Here is an 18,104-nt window from a genome sequence, read left to right as displayed (position 1 = left end):
GGCATCCTGGCTTGGGCCCCCCCCAGTCCCAGCCGCCCCGTGCGAGCCACGCGGTCCCGTGTTGACCCCGCCCCGCCCCTTGCAGGGCCTGGCCACGTGGCTCTCCCATGGGGCCTGCCCCCGCGCTGGGCCGCGTTCTCTGCCGCCCCCTGGTGGCAGCTCGGGCTAAGAACCGCTCTACGTGCTGAAAACAGGGAGCAGCGCATGCGCACTGGGCAGGGGCGGGGCGAGGCGACTGAGCCACCCCTACTGCGCGCGCGCAAAGTCAACAACCACCCGTCTTTTTTTCAAAAGCGGCGCGAGCCAGGCGGGTGGGCTCCGATTGGGCGAGGCGGGGCGCGACGGCCAATCCGCGGCGAGCGCCGGCCGCCCAGGCCAATGGCCAGGAGGTGGGGGCGGGACGGAGGTGGCTAGGTCCCGCCTCCTCACCAGAGCGCCCGGACGAGCGGCTTGAGGTGAGCGCGGGGCCCTGACACCCCCGCGGCCCCCCCCTCGGCCCGCCAACCCCCCTTCCCCCTCGCGCCCCCCCTCGGCCCGCCAACCCCCCTCGCGCCCCCCCTTCCCCCTCGCGCCCCCCCTCGACCCGCCAACCCCCCTTCCCCCTCGCGCCCCCCCCCGGCCCGCCAACCCCCCCTTCCCCCTCGCGCCCCCCTCCCGGCCCGCCAACCCCCCCCTTGCCCCCCCCGTTCCCGTGGCCTGACACCCCCGGCCCAGCCCCGTCCCCCCCCTGCGGCCCCCCCCGACTCAGCCCCACCCCCCACACACCCCCGGCATGTAACCCCCCCCCCCGCGGCCCAGCCCCGGCCCCCCCCCTGCGGCCCGACACCCCCCCCGCAGCAGCAGTGGAAACCGAGCCGGCTGCTGGGAGCCGTTCGGAGCGGGCTCCGGACTAGGACGGAAACTGCCCCGTTGTCTGTGTGTGAATCGCTGGGCGCCCACGGCCGGGGCGCTGCGCCCAGAGGTGGCGGCCCCATCTCGACAAGGAGGAGCTAGCACTGGGAAAGATGCAGGGAAGAGCAGCAGAAACGGCGAGGGGGGGACGGTTCCCGTGGGAGGCGAGATTAGCGGGGGGGGGAGGGCTTGGAGCAGAGAGGACTGGGCGGGGGGGGGGGTGCGAGAGGTCACAGATGGGGCAGGGAAGGTGAGCAAGGAAGTGTTATTTACCCCTTCAAGAACTAGGGCTCACCCAGTGAAACTAATAGGCAGCAAACATAAGGAAGTTCCACTTCCCACAACGCACAGTCAACCTGTGGAACTCACTGCCAGGGGATGGTGTGAAGGCCAAAGTATAACTGGGTTCCAAACAGTATTAGCTGAGTTCCCGGAGGATGGATCCCTCAATGGCAGTTAGCCAGGATGGGCAGGGACGCAGCTCCATGCTCTGAGTGTCCCTAAACCTCTGCCTGCCAGAAGCTGGGACTGGATGTTGGGGGATGGATCACGTGATGATTGCCCTGTTCTGTGCATTGCCGCTGTCAGAGACCAGATACTGGGTTAGCGTTGACATGGCAGTGAAGCGTTGACATGGCAATGAAGCCAAGCCCTGGGAGACAGCAGGGCAGCAAGCAGCTGTGGACAGTTAACAACTGGGGAGTGAAGCCCCCTCTGCAGTGATTCATCATGGAGCTAGAGAGACCCTTGGTAGGGCAATGCTGCGTCCCACCTTTAGCTAAGCCAGGGAGGCCTTTTCCGCCTCTGCCATCTGTGGGGCCCTAACCAGAGCTGCCTCGCACTAGCCAGTGGGCGGGCTAGTCTACATTGGCCACGGCAGCGCTTTAACGTGGCTTGTGTAGTCACAGCAGAGCAGAGGGAGAAAGCTCTCCTAGCACTCTAAAAAATCCGACTTCCACGAGGGGCACGGCTCCCAGCGCTGGGGCACTGTTTACACTGGCGCTTTACAGTGCTGAAGCTTGCTGCACTCGGGGGTGTTTTTTCACACACCTGAGCAAAAAAGTTGCAGCGCTGTAAAGCGCCAGTGGAGACAAGCCCTCAGAACGACACAGTTGGGCCAGGGGTCATGAAAAGGAGCCATTTAAATGAGTTCAGGACCGTGGGGGGAGGTGGCTCAGGCCTGGTGGGGCCAGAGGGAACTGTGGGTAAAGGAACAGGAGGTGTGTGAGGGGTGGGACGGTATTGGAAGAAGTACAGTGTCTCTCTCATACCCTGCTCTTTTGCCTCAGTGCCTCTGAGTCTGGGGAGTGGCCGCTGACAGCCATGATGAACGAACAAATGCAGGAGATGGAGGAGGTGAGCAAGGAGCTGCTGAAGTTGCTGGCAGCAGGTGGGGCTGGGAACCTGCTGAAGAGAAGCCTGGACAAACAGGAGAAGATGTTTGACAAGCTCCTGGATACGCAGCTGACGGCGGCGCAGCTGGTTAAAGGTAAGTGCTGTTCCCTGGGAGCCCGGTGGTTTGTAGGGTCTGGCCTCACTGCAGTTAACTCAGGCTCTTCCCTCGCCCCACACACACAGCCCTCTCACCTGAGTCGGGGGTGCTGCCAGGCCAAGCGGCTCCCTGGGGCATGGTTAGAGCTTGGCTGCTGCTATCCCTCGGGCTGAAACCCAGCCCATCAGGCCTGCACGCCTAGAGGGACAGACTTGCTCTCCCCGTTCAGTGGGAACAAATCAGAGAGCAGCTCAGCTCCCTGCAGCGCTAAGAACCATGGGGTGGTCACCAGAAATCCCAGTGCGGGAGCGTAGCGCCAGGCTGGACCCAGTGACCTGTTACCTGCATGGAAGCGCCTCCCTCAGCGGGTGGAGGGAGCAGTGTGGATTGGCTGGGGTCGATCGGGGTCACTCTGTACAAGGCTCCTACTGGCTCAGCAGCCCCCAGTCGGGCCCCCTCCCCGCTGGTCCAGAGAAGGGTGTGTAGCACCCCTAGCCGGTGACTAGGGGTCGATGGCAAAGGCTGCCTCTCCCCCACTGCAGATCTCCTAGCTACGGAGGAGAAAGTGGCTCAGAAACTCCTGGCGGGGGAAGAGGAGATGCAGACCAGCCTGCAGAAGGTGCTGGCGATGGAAGAGGCGCTGCAGAGAGCCAGTGAGGAGGACACCAGCCTGAGGGCTGACAGCAGATATCCTTCCCTGCCCGGGAGCCTAGAGCTCCGGCTCGCTTGGCTGTTGCCTGTAGCTAACTGCCCAGTGCTTTGCAGGTCCAGTGCACCCCTGGGTGAACCCTGAGGCTCAGACCTAGGCCCGTGCATCTCCCAGGGTGGGTCGGTGGGCGGGCAGCAGCAGGCCATGGGCTGGGACAGCGTCGGGGGATGGGGTGGGGGGCTGGGACTAGCCTGGTGCGTGGAATGCCAGCTGGTTTGGGGGGCAGGGAGGGGAACCAGTCAGAGCCACGGTTCCTTCACCACCTGCCATACTGCCTTGCGGAGAGAGCTGGAGGAGCTGAGGGCCGAGCTCGGGCGACTGCAGGACGACATGGAGGACAACACTGGCATGGTCAATTCTGCAATGTGAGTGCAGGGAGGGAAGTGCCGGTGCCCTGCATGTGCCGCCCGGCCCAGCCTGGGCTCTGATCCACGCTGCTGGCTCCCAGGTGCTGGGATGGGGGCTAAAGGGCTGGAACACCACGCTTGGGCTCTGCGGGGTCCCTTAAAAGCCATGTGGAGCCTCCCTTCAGGGGCCTGGCTCCCCCACCATGTTGCTAGAGGGGTCTGAGCCCCAACAAAGGGGATCCAGCCTGTGAGTTTGCTCTGCGCGACCTGGCTGGGGTCGTGCAGGCAGGGCCAGGCGCTAACAGCGGCATCCCCCAGGTACATCGCACAGCTTTATTACAAGATCAGCCGGCTGGACTGGGACTACGAGTGTCAGCACCCCCAGATCAAGGGCAGTATCCTTTCGGGGGGGACAGCCACCCCCAGATCAAAGGCAGTGTCCTTTCGGGGGGGGAGGGGACACCTGCCTGGCTAGCACCAGTGTGTCAGTTTCCTTAACCGCCTCCCCCCAGTCCATCATGGCCCAGCCATTGCTCAGCCCATCAACATCGACAGCAGCCAGCACTCCAAGTGCTTCGTCAGTGACTACCTGTGGAGCCTGGTGGACACGGCCTGGTGACCCTGCCCCAGGCCAGCCTCACTGATCGGATGGATACTGGACGACGGGAGCGACTAAAAGCTGGCTCGTGCCTTGACCAGCGCGAGTAAGGACGGACCCAGGGGCTAATCACAAAGGGATTTTTTATTAATGTAACAATCAGCGTTTGAAATCATTAAAACCAATCTCCCAGCTTGGGCTGGAGCATGACTGGTGAGACGAGACACCAGGCAAGTCAGGCATGGTAACGTCACTTGGCTAGTCAGTAACTGCAGCTGGGGCTGCTCGTCCGTTTCCTCTAGCTGCAGGCTGGCTGCCCCAGAGCCCTGGGGAAGAACTGCCCCATGTCCCACAGGGGAATGTTTCTGTCCAGCCACCAGAAAACGTCTGGGCCTGGTACAGCCGCTGTGGCCAGGAGAGCTGAGTGGCCGAGCCCGGGAGGCAGATCCCCGGGGCGGTGCAGAGGTCAACTCCTGCGTCTTGGCCACCCCGCACAGAGGCTCCTCCCGAGGAGGGAGGGGAAGGAGTCAGGGAGACGAGAGGCAGCTGGGAAGACCCCACGTTCCCATCTCCCAACTAAAGGGCAGGCGGGGAGCCGGGCCCACGGGGCTGCGTGGGTAGGGAGGGGTTGTTGCTGGGAGGGGGGCAGGACTTCCCTGCCCCCACCCCCCTTGGCACTTGGAAAAACGCTCCCCCCTGCAGAATGGGAGCAGCAGCAGCAGGGGGCTCCCCGGCCCAGCTGGTTAACACTGACCCCTGTGCTGGAGGGGGGCCATCCCAGCAGCAGTCAAGCTGGTCCACCTGCTTGCGGCACGGCTCCATGGTGATGGCCACCCCCACCCCGCTGCGCCCGGACGTCATGCGCGTCACCTCCGTCCACGTGTCGCTGGTGGGGTCGTAGCACTCCACGCTGTCCAGGAAGGTGTGCCCGTCGTAGCCGCCTGCGGAGGAGAGAGTGGCTGTTACCATCACTCGGCTGCCTGCTGCCCCGCTGGGGAGGGCCCGAGCCCTGCCCCCCGTCAGCTATGAACAGCTTAAACTGGGTCCGTGAGCTGAGCTGAGCCCTGCCACCGCACCAGCAGGAGCCAGGAGCAGGCGTGGGCCATGCACGCTTGTGGGCGCTGGAGGCAGGACCAGCCCAGGTCTCTGTCCCGCTCCTGCCCTGCAGTGGGAGGAAGCTGGCCAGCCCCGCCTCCCCCCGGGACTCACCCAGCACGTAGATCTTGCCCTGGTGCACGGTGACACCCAGCGCACTGCGCCGGTGCCCCATGGGGGCGGCGAAGGCCCAGCTGTCTGTCTCCACGTCGTAGCGCTCCACGCTGTTGAGCTGGTCTGTGCCGTCGTAGCCCCCCATGGCGTAGATGCAGTTGTTGAGGGCACAGACACCTGTGGGAACATGGAGCAGCAGGGTGGGCGGGGGGAGCGTGCACCGATCCCAGCCAACGCTGCGGGGGGCGCAGGGACCGGCAATCCCCCTTAATCTGCATGGGCAGCAGCAGGTGAGTTAGGCCCAGCTCTGGGTCCCTGCGATGCCTCCCCACCCCCTGCAGGGCTGCCAGGCCCAGGGAGAGCCCTTCCCCAGCTGGCTGCAGCCCAGCCCCCCAGAGCCAAGGCCTGCCTGGGGCAAAGGCAGCGCACGCCCTGCTCATCCCCACACAGCCAGCAGCAGCCCTGGCCTCTCGCTTACCCGCTCCGCTCCGGATGGTCCGCATGGGGGCGATCATGCGCCACTCGTCCCGCTCTGGGTAGTAGCACTCGGCCGAGCTGAGCCGGCTGGTGCCGTCAAAGCCGCCCACGGCGTAGAGGAGGCGGTTCAGCACGGCCACCCCCACGCCGATCCTGCGTGTCAGCATGGGTGCCACTAGCTGCCACTCGTCCCGTTCCGGCTCATACCTGGGGGGCCAGAGGGCAACGTCGGACACCAGGGGAGGCAACCGCCTGGAGGGGTTGCACGGGGAGCGGCACGGACCCAGGGGCACCTGGCACAGCTCCCTGCTCCCAAGCCAAGGGGACAGGCGAGGCAGCACAGGGTGCTGGAGTGGCACTCAGGGAGGCCATGCCACTGCCCCGGGGGGAGACCCTGGGCAAGTCCCTTCCCCTCTCGGTGCCTCTGGTCCTCAGCCAGCCTTTGGCTAGGCTGGCTGTGAGCGTGGCGGGGCAGGAACTCCCACGAGGCACCTTGGGCCCAACCGCCCTCTAACTGCAGCAGCATGAAATCCAGAGCCAGGACTCCTGGGTCCCGCCCCTGGTTCATGGGGCCCAGGACTCCTGGGCCCCAATCCTGGGCTGTGTCACTGGCTTGTGGGGGGCCCGGGACTTCTGGGGCCCATCCCAGGGCCTGCTTCCGTCTCCACAGGGCAGGCGGGGGCTGCCTCACCTCTCCACACTGTTGTGGTGGATGCAGCCATGTGAGCCGCCCACGGCGTAGATCATGCCGTCGATCACACCCACGCCGATGCGGTTGCGGGGCACGCTCATGGGGGTGCAGGGCGACCACTGGTTGGTCATGGGGTTGTAGCAGTCGATGGCGTTGGAGTCCATGTTGCCATCGGGCGAGTTGTTCCGCCCCCCCACAGCGTAGAGGAGCCCCCCGACCACGCAGCCGGCCAGCCCGCTGCGGGGCACCTGCAGGTCCGCCAGCCGGAGCCAGGAGCCGTCGCAGGGGTTGTAGGCCTCCAGGTAGCTGAGCGACTGGCGGAAGTAGCCGCCGGCCGTGTAGATCAGCTGGCCCACCTTGGGGGCGCGCGTGGCCATGCCCTTGGTGGGCTTGTGCAGGGTGAGCTCCTGGAAGATCTGGGCCAGGTAGTCCTTGCAGCGCGCGTCCGACTGCAGGATCTCGCACTTCTGCAGCTGGGTCTGCAGGAAGTGGGGGGTGAGCGAGTGACAGCGCACGGCCTGCAGCAGGGCCTGCACGTAGAGCCGCCGCCCGGCACAGTCGTACTTCACCCAGTTGATGCAGGCGTGGAAGACCTCGGACTCACAGCGCACGTTCAGCTCGTCCCGGCTGATCAGCGTCACCAGCTGGCAGTGCGAGAGGTTGAAGAACTCCTCCTGCTTGACCACCTGCGGGGGTGAGAGGCCGTGACGGGGTGAGCCTGGGGATTTGGGGGGGCCCGGGGTGAGCCTGGGGGTTGGCTGTGAGCCACAACTGCTACTGCAGGCTGCAGCCACTAGAGGGTGCTGCGGTCACGTGCACGGGAGCAGGGTCAAGACGGAGCCCAGCTCAGAGGGACCCTGCAATAACAGGGCTGGGGGGGCTCATGGAGGCAGCTGGTGCCAAGGACCCAAGTCAAGGGGTCAGCTGGGGCGTCTGCTCTGGCTCCCCATGGGCCCCTTGGCAGCGGTGGGGGGCAGGCCCGCCCCGACTCAGCTCCGCCCCCGCACCCCCCCACCCCGGCAGGCCCAGGCCCCACTGCAGCCCCCCCTCGCTCAGCTAGGGCCGGATCCTGAGGGCGAGGGGACATTCCGTGAGCCCCCCAACCCTCTGCCAATGGAGCTCCACAGGGGAGGCGGGCGTAGGTCCGGGGATGAAGAGCCCCCAAGGGCACTGGCCTAAGCCTGGGGCCTGAGCCAGGGGAAGCGCCCCAGCAGTGAGATTCAGATAAACCCAACATGGAGGGAGCAGCACCCCCGACCCACAGGACAGCACTTGTAGGACAACGGAGGGTACGTGGGCAGGGGGCCCAAGGCGTGAGAACAGGAATGTGTCTGGCACCCCCAGGGGCCGAGCGTTTGGAGCAAAGTGGCCACACAGCCAGCACCACAGGGCACCAGGGGTGCTGGCCGACGGGCTCCCAGCCTGGGCACTGGGGCTCAGTCCTGCTGAACACTCCTGGGCTCGACTCTTCTGGAGCAGATGGGGGTGGCCAGTGGGGGGAGGGTAGATTCTGGGACAGAGAGATCCCTTGCAAACCCTGCAGGGTCAAACCGCGTCGCAGGCCGAAGGGCTGAGACCCGGGGCAGAATTCGCACCTGAAGCCATTTGCCCCACCTCTGGCTCCGCTTGCTGGGCAGACACCGGGCACAGCGGGGGGGCGGGTGGGGGGGTTCCCCACCATCTCAGTGCCACGGAGTCGCCTCTCTGGCAGAGCCGAGTGCCGGGCCAAGCTCTGCCAGGAGCGAGAAGCTCAGACGGGAGGTGCCAGCCAAAATACAAATCGCTTGGCTGGCAGGGTGGGGGAGCGAGGGAAAGGCCCTTCAGCAAGCAGCTACGTGCAGGGGGGCGGGATGAGGGGTGGCTCCGCGGGGAGATGAGTCACGCCCGCTCTGGCGGACCCTCCCTGAAGCTGGGTACTGGGACCAAGGCAGCCAGTACCCGGCCTGCCCGCCCTGGGCCAGCAGGGGCCGAGCTGAGCCCGGGATGGCCGAGACCCAAGCAGGGCAGGGGGAAGGCCAGGCAGCTTTGCCCTGCCCGGGGCCAAGGAAAGCCCCAGGGAAGCGTAAAGCAGCTGGGAGGTTGCTTTACGGTGAGAGAGGCTTGGTCAGGGGCCCTGGGCTGCAGCCGAGGGGGCTGACGGAAGGTGCGGGGTTGGCAGGACCCTGGGCTGCAGCTGAGGGGGCTGACGGAAGGTGGGGGGTTGGCAGGACCCCAGCCCAGTTTCAAACCCAAAGGTTTTGGGGCGGCAAGAGCAGGCTGCAGGAGAACTCCCCGCACACCCTGCTGGTGTCACCTACGGGCCCAGGCCCCAGAGAGGATGTGACGCTGCTCGGAACCGGGCTACAGACCCAGGTGGGCGGGGCAGGCCGGGCGATGGGAAATGTAGAACTTGCCGGGTTGGGACCCGGCTCCGTGCTGCCTCCAAGGGGAAGAGAGGAGGAGGCCAAGTGGGAATTGTCTGCTATCCTGATAGGCCGGGCAGGGACTCGGCTTGGGACACGGGTTACCGAGGGGTTAAATCGTTGCTCCAGGCGCCCAGTCTGGAGGACTGGGCTGAATCCCTGGGCCGGGCTCCGCAGGGCTGGGACGATGGCCCGAGAGGTGTCGTGGGGACAGGCCCGCAGAGGGGCTCAGCAGCTCTCACCAGGACTGACAGAGCCGGAGATCCAGCCCAGATGGACCCCACGGTGGCTGGGCCGGGCGGAGCCCTGGCTCGGCCGCACGGACCATGTGTCTGATCCTTCGCTGCTCTGCGCCAACCTGGGGCCTTCCCAGGCCAGGGGCTAACGAGCCCGTCGCTGCTTGGGGGCCGCTGCCAGTCCTGGCTGACCCGCGCTGGTCCCGGCAGAGGGGCCAGGTCTGTGCCCAGGCGTCTGGCTCAGCCGGACCCGCCGGGCAGAGCTCACGGCGGGCAGCAGGAGGGCTGGGGCCCAGAGGCTCAGCCTCGGAGGCATGGGGCCGCGTGGCCAGGCTGGCAGGAAGAGCGGGTCCCCTGGGGGCTCTAGCATGCCGAGGGGCTCCGGCCCGGGATGGCTGGAAAGCCGGGGCGTAGCTCTGAGCTGTCGATCTATGACGCACCCCATCCCCCAGCCCCTCGCGGCCTCACCCCGCCCCGCTCACCTCCCCGAAGTTCATGTAGATGTACTCGCGGGCCCGCTGGTGCAGCTCGGTGCAGCCGATCTGCTCCGCGAAGTTGGCGATGCCGATGGCGTTGCTGGGGTCCAGCTGCTGCACCAGGAAGTCGCAGCAGGCCTTGACCACGCTGTCGATCTGGTACATGACGGCGCCGTTCATGACGTGCACCACGCACTTCTCGCCCACCGAGATGGAGGCCGTGTAGGCGAACTCGATGAGCCGCTCCATCACCTTGGGGTGGATGCCCTCGATGGGCACCACCTCCATGGCCTGCTCCCGCAGCCCCGTGGTGAACATGGCCTTGAAGACGGGGCTGGAGGAGGCCAGCACCACCTTGTGGGCCTGGAAGTCAGCCGGGGGGGCGTCCTGGTAGCGCACCCGCAGGGTGACGTCACACAGCTGCTGGCTCAGACGTAGCTGGTTCATGATGCCGAAGGCCTGCTTGGTGTGTTCCTCCAGGGTGTAGCTGAACGAGCGGTGCCCGTGGTGAGACGGCGTCACCTCCGCCTTGCACTCCGGCGCGTACATCACCGAGGCCGGCGGGGGCACATCGCAGGGGGCAACTGAGCTGGGGGGGGGGCTACACTGTCTGGAGCCTTACTGAGCCCTGGGGCAGTACAGCAACGCCACACCTGCACGGGAAGGGAGACACCGGGTTAGACGGGGCCACCAGCCCCCACCCCTCCGCCCAGGGACTGCAGCCGGGCCCTGCCCCACCTTCCACCCCGGCTTGGACCAAGGGGCTCTCTCCACACCCGGCAATCAGAAGCCTGATCCCCAATGGTTCTAGGGAGCCCCCTGCATGGCCAGCCGCAGCCCCCAGCGGGCCAGGCCAGAGGGGGCCCCCAAGCTCCCTCTTGGGAGCTGGTTTGGTGGTGATGGGTCTGAGCATGAACAAGGAGGAATCACCACTAACGAGGGCCCAGCTCAGACGCAGGGCGAGGTCTGGGCCACGGGCGCCTGGCACAGCCGGGCAACAATTCAGCAGGGTTAGGAAAAGGGTCTGCAGGGCCAAAGCTCACCCCACGCAGCCCCCTATGCAGCCCCCCCTGCCCCCAGCAAGCCCCCCATGTAGCCCTGGAGACCACTCCCTCCCCATACAGCCCCATGCAGTCCCACTGTTAGCAGCAGCATCCCCCCCACCGCCCCCGCCCCCCACAGCTCTGTGCAGCTGTAACTGACTGGAAGCAAACCCGGCTCATTCTCCACTAGCCAGGCTATAAACGCAGATGCTGGACCCCAAAGCCAGCCCCCCGATTGGCCCCCCCCGGCAGGGGGGTGTGTGTGTTCGCACTGAAGCAGTCACTGCCCAGAGGGGACCTGCCCCGAGCACTAACACAGGGGGTTGTTTGGGGCTGGATCGGAGGTGGAGAGGCTGCAGTTAATACAGGTAACTGCAGACAGACAGACCAACCCCCCCCCCCCACTCACACGCCAGCCCCCCTATTGCTTGGCTTAGACTCAGATCGGGTGGGCCGTGCCTAGCCCCATGGGGCCTGGGAGGGACTGGGAGCTACCGTAATACACCTAATAACATACAGCGCCTAGCACCATGGGGCCTGGGAGCTACCGTAATACACCTAATAACATACAGCGCCTAATGCCATGGGGCCTGAGCCATGGCTGGGGGGGGCACCTGGGAGCTACCATAATACACCTAATAAATGATGCCCACCTCCAAACAGGCTGAGCATCCCCCTCACTGACTCACAAGGATCATTTCTGCTCACAAGGTCTCTCTCCGTCCCATCCCCTGGCACCAGATCTGCCCAGTGCCCATTGGCAGCGCGCTTGGGTTTGGAGCCCAGGCCAGAAGGCAGAATTTCCCCATCTCAGCTAACCTTTGTTAGTCTGTGCATCATGGTAGCACCTGGAGACCCCGGCTGAGACCAGGGCCCCGTTGTGCCAGGCGCTGCCCAGGCCGCAAGCGAGTGACTGTCCCTGCCCCCAAAGAGCTCACAGTATTGACAGACACCAGGTGAGAGGGTAAACTGAGGCACAGAGAGGGGACGTGACTTCCCAAGTTCATCCAGCAGGCCAATGGCAGATCTGGGGCTGGAACCCAGGTGTCCTGAGTCCCAGTCCAGTTTCCTAACCACTAGGTCACCCCGGGCTCCTGGTGTCAATTAGATTCTGATTTGTGTGTGGCTCCCCACGGGGGAGGGAAGTGAGCGATACAGAAAACCCGCATCAGAGTTCTGATAGGAAAGTGGATCCCGTCCACCCCACTCAGCCTCTGCTGTCCTGGCCACCCAGCATGGCTCACAAACCAGGGGAGCATCCAGCATGGGCGCTTGGCACAGCTGGGGGGCAGCAGGGAGAGACCAGGCCTCTCCTGCTTCAGCAAAGAGAAATCTCCATTAGGTGGTAGCAGTGTGGGGCCCATGATACAGCAGAGCCATTTGGATGCCAGCCAGCAGGGGGCAGCAGGCAGTGCAGGGCCCTGTTCCCCAGTCACACACTGACTCGCACAGTACCATGACCCCCATTTTATAGATGGGGAAACTGAGGCACAGAGCGAGACAGGAGTTTGCCCAAAGTTACAAGTCAGGGGCAGAGCCAGGAATAAAACTCGAGTTCTGACTCCCAGCACCCCCTGCTCTAACCCACTAGGCCCCAGCTCCCTCCCTGGGCCAGGGCTGGAACCCAGGAGTCCTGAATCCCAGCCCCCCCCCATATCCCACTAGGCCCCAGCTCTCCCAGGAGTCCTGAATCCCAGTCCCCCATCCTCTAACTCACTAGGCCCCAGCCCCCTGCCAGGGCCACAGTTGGAACCCAGGAGTCCTGCCTCCCACCTCCCAGAAATCCTGACTCCTTATCCCCTCCCTGCTAGACTGTGCCCCGCAACGTGCTCCCAGGACAAACCCCCCAACCCCCCCGGTGCATTATCCAGCCTGCACCCACCAAGGCCTGGGAAATTCGGGGGGTGGGGGAGCAGCGTGTGAGGCGGGGAGCCCCAGCCACCAAGGCGACATGTTGCCATTTCACTGATGCAGCCAGAAATGGAAAATATTAACCAGGCCACGCCGCCACCCCCCCTCCCCGCGTGGGCAGCCCCCCCGGACCTGCCTAGGGAGCTGGGCATGGGGGTTGTAAACAAGGTCCCTGCACCGGGGGCAGGGCTGAGCCACCGAATCGGGCCCTTCCCCCAGCTCAGCTCACACACGTAGCCATTTCGGCCACCTTCCCCAACCGGATCTGGGGGGGGGGGTTAACCCCAAAGACAGGAATAATCCCCCCCGCATCCAGACCCTCCCCCCTCTCTGGGAACCCGAAGGCTCTTGGGGGCCCGTGGAGCGGTGACGAAAAAGGCTGCAGTGCGGGGGGGCGGGAAGGGACGACGTAGCCTGGGGGATCCCCCCCCCCAATCTAGGGACCTTCATTCGCCACCACCCCGTGAGAGCTACACATTCAGCCCCTCCCCCCACCGGTCCATTACACCCCAACCCCCCCCCCGACAAACAGCTGGTTAAAGGTACCGAGACAAAGCGCCACCTGGTCCCCCGGGGAGGGGGGGTTCGGTCGCGACCCCCCCCCCGTTTCTCCTTCCCCCGCTCCCAACTCAATGGACCCCCCAAAAAGCATCTCAGGCCCCCGCTCCCCTTCTCAGGATTTAGGGGTCTTATCCCCACAGTTCACAGGGGTCCCTGGCATTTCCGGGGGGAGCCCAGGCTAGTGGGGGGAGGTCTGGGGGATCCTTGTGCAGCCTGGGGGGGATTCCCCCCTCTCCAGACTGGGGAGGAAGCTGATCCCCTGCCCCGGAGCCCGGCTGGGGGGATCCCCATGAGCCCGGGGGGAGCGGGGAAGAGGGGATCCCCTCTCGCCGGGCGGGGGGGTCCACTAACCCAGCCATGGCCCCGGCCACTGCCCTCCTGGTGCGCCCGTTCGTCCCGGCCGGTCCCGGCTCAGCTCCTCCATGGCGCAGGCTGGGGCTGGGGGGGGGGAAGGAGTGGCGGGGGGGGAGTCACCATGACTAAGCAGAGCCCGGCCGCTGTCAGAATAAGAGTCCCCGGTTTCCCCCCGGCCGGATGGAACGCGGCGGCCCCGGCCTTCGGGTTCGAGAACGCGGCGGGGAAGCGGCGCATCCGCTCCGAGGCGCGCTGAGCTCAGGAGCTGGGGAGCCCGGGGAACGCTGAGCACGGGCGGAGAGAGGGGCTGAATTGGGGGGCTGTGGGGCGGGGGGGTACTGAGGTGAAGATTAGGAGCACAGGGCGGGCAGGGGAGGTTGGGGGCAGTAAAGGGCAGGGATATGGGTCCCCTTCTCTCTGCCTTTCCCACACGTCCCTTCCCCCTCCGTTTTGGGGGGCGGGTGTCGCTTGTATCCCCGTTAGCGGGGCCCCCCGGAGCTGTCCAGGGCAGGGCCGGCGCAGCTCTGGTTGCTATGAAATAGGAAGACGACTGGGTGCGGGTGTCGCTGCCCTTCGCCCTCCTGGGGAGATGCACCTGGAAGGGGGACTTTGTACCCGGACAGGGAACGTGACCCTGCAGCCAAGCGCTCCCAGGATCCCCTGCTCTACCCCCCTCTAGGCCCTTTCACTGGAGGGGCTCAAAGTAACAGGCAATGGGCCACTGGGCCCGTCCCTCTAGGGGACGCCGGCCCCCATCCAGCCCCGGGGCAGGGACTGGCTGGCGCAGGGGGGCAGGGAATGGGCCATGGGTCCTGTCCCCAGGGCGGGAGGATGGGGCCTTTCCCCTTAGGTTGCTGGTTCAGCTCTCGCTCTGGGGAGCAGCGACTGGCCTTTGCTCCTGTCTGGAGCCCACGTGAAATGAGATTGCAGGGTCTCAGTCCTGTTCGTGGCACGTCCAGCACAGTGGGCACCAGTTCGCTCCGCTGAGGGCCAAATGGGCCACGGAGCCTGAGATCCCATGAGGGGGCAATCTGGGGGTGCCCCAGCCTGCAATGGAGGGTCTGTTTTACAGCCCCCTCCCCTCAGTGCAGAGCAGGAGGATTTTAATGGGCCCGCAGAATGGAGGCGGATGGACTTCCTGGAACCTGCCCTGCCCCTGAGCACTGGTGGACATGTGACTCTGAACGTGAAATTCGGGGGGAGCAGCCAGGATCCCCCTGCACCAACCCTGCCATGGAGGGTCTAAAAGCCCTTTGTAATGCAGACGGGCCTGACTTGTTACCTGCAGTGCCGGGGCTGTGCGTGCCGTGAGCCACCCACCCCGCTGGGCCCCTTCTTCCAGCCTTGGGCCCTGTCCTGTGCTGCAGGGTAACTCCCCAGTCACCCTGGTGGCAGGGGAGCGACTCCCGGGTCACTGGGTCAAGACCAGCCCCCTTCTGCACCGCGGCTCATTTCCCTGCTTCCTGCTGGGCTCGCCTGGCCCTCTTTGGAGAGAGGTCGGGGCCCCAGGTCAGGCCCTCAGTGCACCGACGGCGAGGGATCCCTGTATAAACAGTCTCCACGCCCCACCCCAGAGGTGGCTGCATCTCGCTGGCGGCTGCAGTGTACACAGAGCTCCGGTGTGACCGCGACCCTCTCCGGGTGACCCAGGTGCAGTGGCAGCAGGAGCCATGTCCAGCCACGACTGGCTGAGGCTGGCAGGGGATTGCTGGTGCCAGCCATTTCCCACACTCCCTGCCTAGATACCTGGTGCCCTGGTTCAGAGCCCCGCAAGCCGCCAATCTCCTCTGACCATGTTTGCGGATCACGGATCGGCTGCAGATACAAATCTTGTAACCGTGCAGGGCTCTACCACAGTTCGTGTGACAGGCGCTGCTCTGGGCTGCGTTTTCCCTGCTAAGCCTAGTGCCCCACACTTGGGGGGCAGCAACTTGGGAATCAGGACTGAGCCCTGGGGCATTTGAGACAGGTGGATTTTCACTCAAGAGGACGTGATGCTTCAAGGTCACAGCACTGGGGATAGAACCCAGGAGTCTTGGCTCCCAACCCCCTCCCCATGTTCTAACCCATAGGACCCCATTCTCCTCCCAGAGCTGGGGAGAGAACCCAGGAGTCCTGGCTCCAACCCCCCTCCCCCTGTTCTAACCGATTCGACCCCACTCCCCTCCCCCCCCAGCTCTGGAAGGGGAATGGGGTCTAGTGGTTAAAGGGGGAGGAGAGGCCTGGGAGCCAGGACTCCTGGGTTCTCTCCCCAGCTCTGGGAAGGGAGTAGGGTCTAATGCTTAGAGTGGGGGGGCTGGGAGCCTGGACTCCTGGGTTCTCTCCCCAGCTCTGGGAAGGAAGTAGGGTCTAATGGTTAGAGTGGGGGGGTGGGCTGGGAGCCTGGACTCCTGGGTTCTCTCCCCAGCTCTGGGAGAGGAGTGGAGTCTAGTGGTTGGAGCAGGGTGGGCGAGGCCGCCCTGCTCTCTCCCTGTCTGGACAGGGTCAGTGCCCTGTGATCCCCCAGTGATCCCCCAGTGGGGAGCTGGGCAAGGATGTGGGAAGCCAAGGGTGATGGGGGAGTCCCCGGGATTTACCCCCCACTTCCATGAGCTGGAAGGGCTGGAAGTTAAGGAGCCGCGCTCAGGGCTGGGGGCAGGTTCAGAGCTGGGCCGGGGCTGGAGGCTGCAGCCGGTCGTTCCTGGCCCAGCCGATAGGGAGCTCGGGCCCCCCTCGCCCCCCAAAATGTCATTTTAGCTTCTGCTCGGCCAGGCGGTCGACACGGGAACCAATGCCGGAGAGCGCCACCTGGCGCCAGGAGCCTGCACTGCAGGCAGCACCCGCGGCTGGGCTCCAGACTCCAGCTGCGCCCTGGCTCTGCCCAGGGAGCGGGGCCTCGTGGGTAGAAAGGGAGCCAGGACTCCTGGGTTCTACCCTGGCTCTGGGAGGGGAGTGGGGGCTAGTGGTTAGAGCAGGGGGCTAGGAGCCAGGACTCCTGGGTTCTCTCCCCAGCTCTGGGAAGGGAGTAGGGTCTAATGGTTAGAGTGGGGGGGGGGCTGGGAGCCAGGACGCCTGGGTTCTACCCTGGCTCTGGGAGGGGAGTGGGGGCTAGTGGTTAGAGCAGGGGGCTGGGAGCCAGGACTCCTGGGTTCTGTTAAACATTCTCTCGCTGGGTGATTCGGAGGCTATGGGACTTGGATTTCATACTTGCCCTTGAGAGGGGCTTCTGTGCCTGTGTCGGGTTCTGAGCGATGTGCTAGAAATCACCAGGGGCCTCAAAACCGCCCCAGGGCCCCCCCTTCCAGGTCACCCCACCTCAGCTAATCCCCAGGGACACCGAGGGTGGCAGCACTCCGCGACCACCTGACCTGGCCCCCGGTTGGGCCACAGCAGCTGCTCCCCTCGGGCCTGGAGGCCCAGGAATAACGGGGTTCCAGCCGCTGCCTCCCTGCCGGCTCTCAGGAGCGACCCAGCTGTCGCCAGCCCAGGTGCCCGCGCTCGCCCCGTGGGTGCCTGCTGGTAACTCTGCCAATGCCAGGGCATGGCACCCAGCGGGACTGGGATCCCAAAGGACGCGCCGCCATAATAGCGGGAGCAGGAAGCATGTTCCTTGTCCCATTACCCAGCAGCACCTGGCCCTGCCTGTCCAGGGACCAAGTGGGGTGTGGGGACCCCGGCCTCCTTATCAGGGGCCTGGGTTAAAGGTATCCAGCTGAAAGGGCAGATGCAGTGGGATCAATATTGATTCGGGGGAGGGGAGCACCCCCTGCTGAGCCTCTGCCCACCCCCTGCAGCACAGCGCCCCCTCGTGCTGCCCTGGGGCACATCATATAACGCACATCGAAGGGCAGAGGCCATGATCCTTGGAGCGAAACCTCTGTCGCACCCACCATTCGCTGCATTTCACACACCCCCCCCGAGGGGGCAGCTGGGAAGTGAGTGACCCCACCCCTCTGACCACAGGGCTCCGCCTTGGTGCTGTTCCCCAACTGGCCACCAGAGGGCGCAAAGAGCCCTGCTCCAGCTCCGAGAGCCGGGGGCGGCAGACTGGGGGACACTTTTGGGCCGGGGGGGGGGGGGAGGTCCACTCAGGCTGCTGCCCCCACCGGGCTCCCCCCACTCCTCCACTCTGCCAGTGGCTCTCAGTCCAGACCTGCAGCCCCCTGCTATCCCAGCCCTCCCCCCCTCAGCTCAGCCACTGCCCCTCACCCCGACCCGCAGCCCCTCCGTTCTGCTGCCCGAGGAAGGTGTTTGAGCCCTGGGTCCGCCCTGGCCAAGGGGCAGCCGTGGGCACCTGGGAACGGCCTGGGAGCCGGGCAGCACACAGGGCGGGTCCCAGGCAGCGGCCGGGTCGGGCTGAGCTGTGTCCCTGCCTCACCCCATCTGCCCTGGGGTTGAGAGGACCCCTGCTGCCCAGAAGCCCCCCTGGGATCCCCAAGAGGGGCAGGAGCAGCCTCTGGGGCTGATCCCGGGGGGGTGGAAAGACACAAGTGCAAGGGGTTCCCACCCCACACATGGGGGCTCTCCTCCCTGATCCAAGACTCCCTCAGGGGCCTAGAAACACATGCCGCTGGGGAGCCATGGGGAGCCTTTCCCCCCCTTTCCCCACAGCCCCCAGCTGTGGCAAGGTCGGGACACAGCATCGAGCACCAGGTTCCATCTCCAAATCAGAGCACGCAAGGAGAGATGGTTTCCTGAGGAAACGGCATCGTGTCCTGCCTCGGCTCC

The 18,104-nt window shown here is 65.5% G+C and overlaps 2 protein-coding genes across 3 annotated transcripts; one reads left to right on the top strand and one right to left on the bottom strand.

Moving 5' to 3' along the window:
• The first annotated feature begins 338 nt into the window (after positions 1-338).
• SPC24 (SPC24 component of NDC80 kinetochore complex) lies at positions 339-4,234 on the top strand. 2 transcript variants are annotated; one of them, XM_074935527.1, is made up of 6 exons: positions 339-455; positions 2,181-2,380; positions 2,926-3,070; positions 3,365-3,457; positions 3,758-3,834; positions 3,952-4,220. In XM_074935527.1, the coding sequence occupies exons 2-6, from the start codon at positions 2,215-2,217 to the stop codon at positions 4,056-4,058; spliced, it is 588 nt and encodes a 195-aa protein (XP_074791628.1). In that variant the 5' UTR covers positions 339-455; positions 2,181-2,214; the 3' UTR covers positions 4,059-4,220. The 2 variants fall into 2 exon arrangements, with proteins under 2 accessions (XP_074791628.1, XP_074791629.1); XM_074935528.1 differs by lacking the exon at positions 3,758-3,834 and having other exon boundaries at positions 3,952-4,234.
• Positions 4,203-13,492, bottom strand: KEAP1 (kelch like ECH associated protein 1). Its single transcript, XM_074935520.1, has 6 exons — positions 13,395-13,492; positions 9,535-10,181; positions 6,415-7,100; positions 5,725-5,930; positions 5,247-5,423; positions 4,203-4,978 (listed from the first exon to the last, which is right to left on the bottom strand). The coding sequence occupies exons 2-6, from the start codon at positions 10,075-10,077 to the stop codon at positions 4,614-4,616; spliced, it is 1,977 nt and encodes a 658-aa protein (XP_074791621.1). The 5' UTR covers positions 10,078-10,181; positions 13,395-13,492; the 3' UTR covers positions 4,203-4,613.
• Positions 13,493-18,104: the final 4,612 nt, after the last annotated feature.

The sequence above is a fragment of the Natator depressus genome, chromosome 20 (genome assembly GCF_965152275.1).
Source record: "Natator depressus isolate rNatDep1 chromosome 20, rNatDep2.hap1, whole genome shotgun sequence".
Lineage (NCBI taxonomy): Eukaryota > Metazoa > Chordata > Testudines > Cheloniidae > Natator > Natator depressus.
Note: the sequence above shows the minus strand (reverse complement) of the source record. Positions and strands in the feature narration are given on the sequence as shown.

Coding starts and splice junctions, on each gene's coding strand:
- SPC24 (XM_074935527.1), top strand. CDS start 2,215: ATGATGAACGAACAAATGCAGGAGATGGAGGAGGTGAGCAAGGAGCTG. Junction 3,458..3,757: donor GGCATGGTCAATTCTGCAAT/GTGAGTGCAGGG, acceptor GGCATCCCCCAG/GTACATCGCACAGCTTTATT. Junction 3,835..3,951: donor GCACCCCCAGATCAAGGGCA/GTATCCTTTCGG, acceptor GCCTCCCCCCAG/TCCATCATGGCCCAGCCATT.
- KEAP1 (XM_074935520.1), bottom strand. CDS start 10,077: ATGTACGCGCCGGAGTGCAAGGCGGAGGTGACGCCGTCTCACCACGGG. Junction 5,931..6,414: donor CACCACAACAGTGTGGAGAG/GTGAGGCAGCCC, acceptor CTGGCCCCCCAG/GTATGAGCCGGAACGGGACG. Junction 5,424..5,724: donor GACCATCCGGAGCGGAGCGG/GTAAGCGAGAGG, acceptor ATGTTCCCACAG/GTGTCTGTGCCCTCAACAAC.